We start from the raw sequence: 10,539 nt of genomic DNA, 5'->3' as shown, positions 1-10,539 counted from the left end.
AGGGAGGTTGTGGAGTCTCCTTCTTTGGAGACTTTCAAAACCTGCCTGGACGTGTTCTTGTGTGATCTTCTGCAGGTGATCCTGCTCTGGCAGGGGGGCTGGACTAGATGATCTTTTTTTTGAGGTCCCTTCCAACCCCTGACATTCTGTGAACACAACTTTTGATTTTAAAGTTGTCATTCCACACAAAAACATTAAATTTTGCCTTATTAAAACAGCAAACTTCTCCCCCCCCAAAAAAACAATCTCAAAAAACAAATGCAAAAGCACTTTCTTAAAAGTGGAAATGAGTTCTGAGCATGACTGAAATCTCTCATTAGTTCTTTGCTTTCTCAAACACTTATAGATGAAGCAGGTCTTATGTAAACTATCTACTTCTTTCTGATCCACAGGGATCCATGCGCAGCACATAAAATAAAGCCTGTGAACTTTCAAACAAATAGTAACTACAGCAATGTGATCAGGAAAAAACAAAGGCAACATTTTTTAAGCTGTCAATTTTTATTAAAAATAAATGCAACTGCATTTTGTTGGTTTGGAAAATAATAATTTCATCTTGTGCCACAAGACTTATCAATACTAAAAAGATTGTCCAAAATAGCCAAAATCAGATGGGAAAAACCCTAAAATCAAATCCAACTGTTTACCTTTCAAATAAACCAAACAGTTCTATTTTTTCCAGGTTATTACTACTGTCAATTGACCCAGGTATTTTGTTTAGGGTTGTTTTTTTATTAAACACCATAAACTACCAAAAGTGTAATTTGTTTCCCATCTTAGCTTCTAGAATAATAGCCTGGATTCAGAACTAACCTTTACAAAAGACATTCTTTACAACAAGAAATGTACTACACGGAAAAGGAGAAGACTGTTTATAGTAAGAGGTATGGGATCCAACAGGGTAGGTTTAGACTGGACATTAGGAAAAAAATTTTCACACAAAGAGTAGTCAGACATTGGAACAGGCTGCCCAGGGAGGTGGTTGAGTCACCATCCCTGGAGGTGTTTAAAGGTTGTTTAGATGTGGTCGTGGGGGCTATGATTTAGCGAAGGGCTTTGCAGAGGAGAGTTAGTGGTTGGACTCAATGATCCCAGGGGTCTTTTCCAACCTGAATGATTCTATGATTCTACACCTCCTCTCCAGCATTTTATCAGTGTCTCGGCACCTAAAGAATCTTTATGCAAAGACAACTTCATTTTCACAGTTCTTTTCTTTAGAGATTGACCTTTGCAGAGATGCTGATTTCTTAAATCCATGTTATTATCTACATTACAAATTCTGCCTCAGTGAAGTAACTCCAAGAAGTCAAGGAAAATCAAGAAGTAACTCCAAAGAAGTCAAGGAAAAAAGTTAAGAATTCATTTGTATTTATTATACAGCTCTCTAAAACAACCTGAGTTAAGACAAGCATACTAGACTCAACAGAATAAAACTCATTTTGAAAAGACAGAAGTTCTCAAAAAGCTGGTCTAGGGCACTGCTGTAGAGATAGAAAATAATTCATAACCAAAAGTGTGTACACAAGCAAAGCCAAACGTCAGTCAATAAAAATCATCCCTCAGAAGTAATACTGATAATAATAATTTAACAAAAGCAAATATCTGCTTTTTTTCTTTGTTATTAGGTTAAGTTACCTTTAAATTCTTCGAACACGTTCCACTCACTAGTGCTACAACGCCATCATCTGTTACCTAGAGATAAAAACATGTTATTAACACAATGAATTAAAGCTAGATTTTTTTTTCAAACACAGCTATTTCTGGGGGAAAAAATAAATTAATTTATTCACTCCCTGTAGTCACTGAATACAGCTAACATTATAGCGTTTTCTTCCCAACTAAGCTCACTGAAAAAATTATCCAAGTATGTTTTTTTCAGTCTGTTAAACACTGTTGCATTTTACTGCCATGTGATCCTCCTGCCTGGCTTTCTACCAGGATGTTTGCAGCTGTGTAACTGCTATTTCTGCTGCTTCCTTCCCTCACATTGTTACTGGTCAGAACACGGTACTTAGAAATTAAAAGGTTTAAAGCACTTCTGCTCTACCTAGACAAATTTTCCTCCAGCCTTCACAACTGCTGGAGATGCTCCTGAAGGATGTTTCTTGGGTTGGGGGGGGGAAAAAAAAGTAATTATAGAAGTCTTTCATTGGCTGTCTTAATTTTATGTAACTTGAAGCAGACCAGTCATATAAGACAAAATTTCTGGAAGGCTGAAATAAGGTTTTCCTGGAGCCTTTTCCTCTCCAAGTTGAACAATCCCAACTCTCTCAGCCTGTCCTCATAGCAGAAGTGCTCCAGTCCTTTGATCACTTTTGTGGACCCCCTGGGAATCCTCTCCAACAGGTCCATGTCCTTCTTATGCTGAGGGCTCCAGAGCTGAACATACTACTCCAGGTGAGGTCTCACCAGAGGAGAGCAGAGAGGCACAATCACCTCTCTCGATCTGCTGGTCACACTGCTGGTCCAGGTTTGTTTTGATGACATGGAGGATAAGGGACGCAGGCTGTCAAATCTTCATCACTTTACTCAAGTTGGTCTTAGATCAGTCACCACACAGTGATTTTGGATGTGCTGTTTTATATCCTTTGGGAACTGACAGCGATTGCTCTCCTGGACTGGACTGCCCGGTTGGTGCGTGAACACTGAAGAGATCATCCGAATGGTACTGTCTCGATGCTTGCAAGTCTATGGTTACGACCGCATGTTGTGCTAATTGGCCTGGGAAGGGGAATCCCACAGGAAAGGACACAGGCACCAACAGGAGGATAAGCTTATTTTACTGTCTACTTCAAAGTACTACAAGAATAAGGCAAGGCAAGCTTATTATACTCTAGTTTTAAGCAGGAAGGAGAACAAGCAGAGTAACACACCTAATCATTACTATATGCAGTTAGCGATAATTATTAAGAAAGATCCACACCAATTGCCCTAATATCATCATCCAAATCCGCAGTCGCTGGGGAGCCCTGTTGCAGTGAGGATTCTGGAGAACCATCTGGGCAATTGGGAAGTCCAGTGCAGCGCATCCACTCATAGGTGAGGTCTCCAAAGTCACTGCAAGAGGATCCAGCTTTTATACTATTAAATAAACAACCTTACATAACTTTGAACGCGGGAACATCTGGTGTTGTTCGCCCCATTGGATTCCTCCCACGTCTTGGCCAGGGCTAAAGGAAGAATACAAGGGAGTCTCCCTATCTATTTTGGGCCTTAATCACAGATTTCTCACCAAAGCCAGGCCTCTGGTCTCACGGTCTTGTAATATACTTCTAACAACACAAGAGCCAGTTAGTTTCCCAGCCTTGCACCTGGCCTTTAGCTAAAGAAAGATCCCCCTGCTGGTTCTCACCATGCATGTAGTCTTACAGCAAAGCTTTTACAGATGGGCACTAGAATATATATCCATATATGCTAAAACAGATTATCAATACATTACATATGTGATTAATACTACATAGTGTGGGGTTGTGAGGTTCATCTATAGGTCAACTTCAGTTCAAGGCCTATGATTCAGGCCCTAGCGCTACATCATCTAAGACTATGAAACCAGTTTTGTATTAAAGTCCGCTCACTTCCCTGTACGAGCTCACAGTAACCACTGCTATATTACTATTACTGCATTGCTGTTACACCTTGAACAAAGATTCGAGGTGGAAAACCCTCCTCGTACCTCTGAAGTGTTTGATTTTTGCTTGCTTGAGCCTTGACCAAAGGCTCCACTGTAGCTCTGTAGTGCGAAATTAACAACTTGGAAACTTTCTATGGTAAGAAAACCCTAAGTTTTGTTACTAGTAGGCCTTGGTGAGTTTTGCAATTAAAACTGGCTAGGACTAGTTTGGGACCATGTAGTAATCAAATTTAAGTTTTAAGGAGCTAATGAATAACTAATTACCATTTTAATTAATCACCATTTTAATTAAAGAAGTTTATTGACTTATATTAGGATAAGGAATATAAAACCTTAAAAAAAAAAAACACCTTACTTATGCTAAGAAACAGTGTGTAGGCCTTGGCTAGAAGTACAGCTGATATGAGTTGTGAAACTGATAGGGAATGTTCTATGCTTGTCTCTCTGGAGATGTTTTGTGTCTGCTTCCCTACCTCCCTGGAATGTTCTGAACTTACCTCCCTATCTTTTTATCTTACGTTTTGTGATAGTAACATAGAAACATCGCATATCTCACCTCAATTTGTATATCAGCAGTTGTAATCAATAGAATAACCAATAATCGTATTGATATAAGAATATTAATAAGGGCTAAACCAATCATTGTAAATGTCAAAATTAATAGTGGGCATAGTATGCATGTTTATGTTAAAATATGTTAAAGTATGTTAAAGATCATGACTTTGCACAAAAAGTGTATAAATAGGCTGAATTTTGGTGATGTATTCAAAGCATTGGGTGAATCCCGGGCTTCCCAGTGCTGCAATAAAGAAGTGCCTGCTTATCTACGTGTAGGTAAGTTCTGTCGTTTTTGCGACCTTCCCTTTGAATATCTAAACAACCAGATCATGGAGAAGGGGAGCTGAGCCATCTGGGATGACCCACCATGCCATGACTCAAGGGGGAGTTCAACTAGAGGACACCAAGAAAACAACCACTAGAGGGTCTCAAAGACCACCAGAGGACCCCAAAAGACCACCAACCCATTTAGCAGTGCATGCCCAAAAGGGTGGACACTATGCAAAAAATTTCTAGGAAATAATTTGAATGGCAATTTCAGCAAATACAATGAATATGTATGCATCAGAAGAACATAAGCTTTGCTTACTGTAGATAATGGTGTGCACACCTTATAAGAGGAATTATCCTCCATGCATCCAGCACTGCAATTAAGAATGCTTGCTTTCTAAAACTCCAAAATTGAGTCTTAGAGAGTTTCTTTGACGGTCTTTTTCGGTATCAGTTGCAGCATTGTTTCCTGCTCTACTGAATATCTATATGTGTATTCTCTGTACATATCTGCCCATCCTCAGCAAGGGATGCACTCTTATATCAGGGATAAACTGCCTACAGTTAGCACCAAGTCACAAATATATCAGCCTCTTGGTACAGGCCCATAATCACCAAACTCTGGATATATCTCTAGCAAAGGCTTGCATAGCCCAACACTGGCATCAAGTCCGTTAGCAACCCAGTTCCCTTCTACATGAGAAGCACCTGGACAGATAAAACAGCTAACCCACAACGCTCCTGCTTCTGCCAACACATTTGGAAGAGAACTAAACCGTCCCACACCCTGCATAATGAACTCTTGCAGTCTGCACAGCCCTTTCAGGCAAGGTTCTTCCTGCAATTATTTGCTGTACATCAAGTCAATGAACATTAAAGAGGAATTGTACTGTTTAACTAGTGCAGAGATTTGGACACTTGACCCTGGGTTTCTACCCGATAATGTTGCTGGGGCTTAGAGTACACTAGAAGTAGAGCAGTAAGTACAGGCTGGGCCTAGCTTTAGGTGGGGCTTAACTCCTCGGAATGGTAACATAAACCTACTGAGAAGTAAACATAACTAGATTTCTTACACCGTCCTGGGCCAGTGTAGCAGCCTTGTACAGGACAAACTTCCACTCATGTTCTCTGTGTGCATACAAAGGACACAGAGCTGCATCTCCTTCTTACTTCACTTCTTCCCTTGCCTCACCTACCCCATTTCTTGTTATTATGCACCACATGTATATCTTCCACTTATTGTACTTCACCTCTGCAGTCACTACATGAAGCTGTTTATAAAATGGCTACATCACCTCGAGGCGTTTGTCTGCTCTGTGGTCTAGCTCACATATGTTGCTTTGTTTCTGAGAGGGAGCTGTGCCTTTCTTTGCAGGTTCATTTATTTTCAGTGTTCTCACTGTTTTTCATACAACTTTGCCAGTCCCACTTGGTATTTTTACTACGCATTCTGACACTCAAACACAAGAATATGGCTAAGCCTTGAAATCTCTGCAGGCATGAGTCATCCACAGTTTCTGCGCTTCATAAACTTATTTCATTTATATCTAGTGTATGTTTCCATTTATTTTCAGTCAAATGAAACTCAGAATTCTAATGTATTCCCACCATATGATTATCAAAAAGGAATAAAAAAAAGTGAAAACATTTAGTTACTCAAGAAACTTTAATCTCACTTAAAACATATATAGGTAAACTTAGCTATTTCCTGTAAAAGCAGAAAGAGGCAAGGGAATAAAAAAAGTAATAAAATAAGTTTGAAGAAATAAAGTTAAATGATAATAATAAAAATTAGCAAAGAAAACGTTAAAATTACTTTTGATGCTCTACTTCCAGAAAAACAGAAAGAAAAAGAAAAAGCATCTAAAATAAAGATCTGCTACATGTTTTCCAGATTTGACACTTCATTATGAATGCTCTGTGTCTGACTCACATTCAGCATCAACATTCACTGTCACAGTCAGCTGAACACTATGGTTACTGCAGAAAACCCTTTTCCATCCATCACTTACTGTAATTATCAAGCATGTCACAGTATTGCTGTTGCAGCTGATTTTCCCCTTCCCATGCTAAAAACTCTTACAGCCTTTTTTCTGCCCTTTCTGACATTTCAAATGTCATTCCTTTCTGTGTTGACTCCGTAACACAACACTGGCAAGCCATTCAGAAAGCTCCCTCCAGAACTAGAACTAATGATGAACTGCTTACTTATGCTAGGGGCTTATATTATCTGACATTCTATATTATTATTATTTTTCAGGTCAGTTTGTCCTAACTGAAAGCAGAAAATAATCTGCCCAAAATTCTACTTTCTTTACATGAAGTAATTTTGATTACTCCACAACTTGAAGAAAACGAATGCACTAAAGATACTGAAAAAAAATCTCCAGCATTAGGTAGATTCTAACAAAAGTTTTAATTTGGTCTGTAATACATGCTGTAATACCAAAATGTCTATTTTTGGATTACCAAGATGCAAAATATGTCTTTCCTTTTCCTTGAGAGGAGGAAATTGGAAGTCAGTTGTGGTCCGCAGTCCCATCAATAGCAGAGATAAAAAGATTCCCTTTCAATTTTATCAAGACAATCTTTAAAAATAAACAAAAGTCAATTAGCCAATTGCCACCATAGTTACCTGAGTAGATGAAAAGTCCACACTGTGAAGAAATTTGCAGTTTTCTCCTAGTGCCTGCAGAGATGCATCCATGATGCCTGAACAGCCACCCAAGTTCACTATTTGTAGGAACTGGCAGTTGACTGCAAGGGCAAGAACTCCACTGTCAGTTATATTGCAGCACCTTTTAAAAGATGCCTCACGCAAGTAAGGACAGGATAAGGCCAGCGCTATAACACCTGCCAAAGAAACAGAGTAATATAAAGAACAGTTCATTTTTTAACATAACCACCATGCTGAATCCAATATGCTGTCCCCTGGTCACCGGCTGTTCAACTTTCATCTTGTGCCATGGCAGCCCTATGTTTCCTGTGAAAGGAAATAATTTTGTGGATAGTTTCTTTTAATTCAAGGAGGAGAAAAAGAAAACAATAATGAACAATGCTAGAGTTGATAAAAATTTCTAAATGCTGAACTCGCTTCCATACTGCAGAGGGATACCTGAAGGACATAATATACATGAGGCACCACCTCAGTGAGTGCGTGAAAAAAAGTCACTGGCTTGAAAACAGACTGATGGTTGTGCCACGTCCTACTGAGGGCACAGTGAATATCAGGCAAGAAGTAAAGTAAGAGGTCATGTCCGAGGTCAATTTAAGACATCAAAACGATAGTTCAGAAGCAGGACAGGAACAAGGTACAGCTACAACACAGCTCAGGTTAGGACTGAAGGTCCAAAGGCAGCTGGTGCAGATGAGCAAGGCAGGTGAGACCAGTCACGGCCATTAGGGTCTGCTGGTGCCCTGTGTTGGTGTTGCAGTTAGTAACAATCAAAGTATTTGCACAGAAGTGTCAGGAGGTTGCCCATAAAATAAAAATACATAAACTACAGATGCAAGTTGTGAAAAGAATTTATTTTGAGGATGATGGAAACACGATTACAGCAGTATAGAAAATTACATCACTTCTGGATAGATAGAAATAAAAGTTGAATGTCATTAAGATATGTTACTAGCGAAAACTTCAAAGAAACATGGATAAAATAGTACTTGCTTGGGTCAGAACTACTTTGCAAAGAATGATAGAAAAGACAGTAGGAATACCTGAATTTGACAGAGAAGTAAGTACTACTGGATAGCGTATTAAAGGACACGAAACATTCCAAGTACAACCTACAGAGCAAATGTTTCCTCGTTGTAACAGGGCTCAGGTATTTTTGGATGAGGTAGCCAACAGGTTTCTTAAAAAAATCCAAACAAATTAAAAACCCCCACAACCCCATCCAAGCAAACCAACCAAAAAACTCACACCTGCTACTGAATTAATAAAAGTTAACATTGCAAATATACAGAAGGGGCTCTAGGCTTAGCTGGTACCTTAAGAACTGTACTAGAAACCAGTGGACAGACGAAAGCACAGAGGGCAGATGATTGCAAACTATATCTAAGGGGTCAAAAAGTATAACAATGAGGAGACAATGAAAATGGATAAGATCAATTTTTAAAAGTACAACCAACTAAGTAAAAAGATAAATGTATTACTATACAGCAGTGATAAAATACAAACCGATCTAAAGTACGGTATATATCAGCTCAATACTAAATTCATATTTTGCCTCCATTTTCTACAAGGATGACTGAATGGTGGAATAAAGGAATAAGTATAACCAAAAGACAAAATAAAACTTGTGGGAAATAAAACTCAGTAAGCTTAATTCTTTTAAGCTAATAGCTCCTGAAACAACTTCAAACTGGAAGTTACAAGTAACACCTGAAATCCTGAAGTTTGAAAGCAATGCAAATCTTTTAAGTCAGAGAAAATGTTATAAGCTTATTTAATAAGAAATACTTCCCCCCGTCTTTTAAATGTAATTTAGGATATTACAAGACAAAAACTTCAACCCCAGCGGTACTGTGAAGGCTCTGAAACAAGTTTTGAGGAAGGAGTAGCTAAGATGACGTGAGAAATATTTTCAAACGTAGCATAGTTTTAGGTGAAACTTAGCATGAGAGTAACCCAATAGCTTTCACTCACAAGATAATCAGTACTCTAGGCCTGTTAATTTACACTACTGTAGTGAATCTCAATTAGCATTGATGTGGAATTGGGGATTTTTTTAAAGTCATACTTACCACAAAGTATTTTTTTTTAAATTTACTCTAACAAGAAAAACAAAACAGAAATAAGATCCCAGTTATCTGTGCACAGATAACATACCTTCTGAAGTGATTCCCAATCTGGGGTTTTTGCAAGAATTTAAGTTGATTTTTTTCAGTTGCTTGCAGTTATAAAGCTGCAACAATGCATTATCTGAAATATCACATCCTTGGAGGTCTAGAGACTCTACAGCTGGATGCAATACCTGTAATGAAAACCTATAATTTCAGTCAAACTCTACTATATCATAGAACACGCATATTTTTATCTAAAATACTTGTAATATTACGCATTACATGGAACTTTTAAAAATATTCACTGGAGGATGGGGTTACCAGTCCTAGGAACTAAAAACTCAAAAAGAAAATACGGTACATTTGCCGCAACAGTTCATCTCCTACAGTGTGAACATTCAGTTTCTGTGATCACATCTAGAGTGGCAGCACAGTAACACAACTATTTAAACAGTGGAAGTACTATTTTGATGGTACAGCTGTCAACACTTGTGCTTCTGCTGGCATAGATACGTTCACCAAGAATAACACTCTCAGACTTACTAGAACAACTTTGATGGCAGAAAGGCGACGTGTAAAAAAATACTGATGGTGATGCAAACTTAAATATGCTGAATATTTGGAGGATATTTTGCCCCAGAGTATTTTTCTCACCTACACACACTTTTTCTCATGAACAAACAATTTCATTATCAAACAGTCATTAAAAAGAGGCTCTTTCACTCCTCTTCCCCAAGAGGACATTTATGAAATTAAGATCCAAAGCAACAGAAAGTATCAGATTTTAGTAACAATAGCTATATAACTTATCTCTAATTTAATTTTTAAGTATTCTCACTACTTTGTAATAAATACTGTTTATAGCCCCTTCTTGTGCAAACAATCTATACCTCTGCTGAGCTGTCCTTCAGATCCAAGAGGCAAGCTTTTCACATTACTTTATATTACTCCCTTCAGCTTGTAATTCCCTTCCTTACCTCGCACCCAGTAAATTTCCATACACAAGCAAAGATAACAACATAGTGACAGGCTTGTTAAAGGCCTACTCCTTTCCCAGGCTCACAATTCTAACAGGTACAATAAAGATATTAAAAGGAATACTGCTTTTCCCTTTCTTCAAACGTATAAGAGGCCACAATCTACTGACAAAGTCAAATAAGCCTTTGGAAAAAAAATAAAGCAAAAACTTTTAGTAGATTACAACTGCAACCTTTCTGCAAAATGAATAGCAGACCTCAGACAGCTTTGACAGCTTTTTCTTCCCAAATGCTGTATTGGGTTGGCCTGGCCGGATT

General features: G+C 38.3%; 1 protein-coding gene across 1 annotated transcript in view; it reads right to left on the bottom strand.

The window, feature by feature from the left end:
- AMN1 (antagonist of mitotic exit network 1 homolog (S. cerevisiae)) overlaps positions 1-9,435 on the bottom strand; it is a gene marked incomplete at its 5' end in the record, with an annotated part of 12,369 nt that extends 2,934 nt beyond the window's left edge. The window contains 3 exons of the mRNA XM_009869675.1: positions 1,636-1,692; positions 7,095-7,312; positions 9,291-9,435. Of these exons, the coding sequence (XP_009867977.1) occupies positions 1,636-1,692; positions 7,095-7,312; positions 9,291-9,435 (420 nt within the window). The remainder of the gene's footprint in view (positions 1-1,635; positions 1,693-7,094; positions 7,313-9,290) is intronic.
- Positions 9,436-10,539: the final 1,104 nt, after the last annotated feature.

The sequence above is a fragment of the Apaloderma vittatum genome, unplaced genomic scaffold (genome assembly GCF_000703405.1).
Source record: "Apaloderma vittatum isolate BGI_N311 unplaced genomic scaffold, ASM70340v1 scaffold22135, whole genome shotgun sequence".
Classification (NCBI taxonomy): domain Eukaryota; kingdom Metazoa; phylum Chordata; class Aves; order Trogoniformes; family Trogonidae; genus Apaloderma; species Apaloderma vittatum.
Note: the sequence above shows the minus strand (reverse complement) of the source record. Positions and strands in the feature narration are given on the sequence as shown.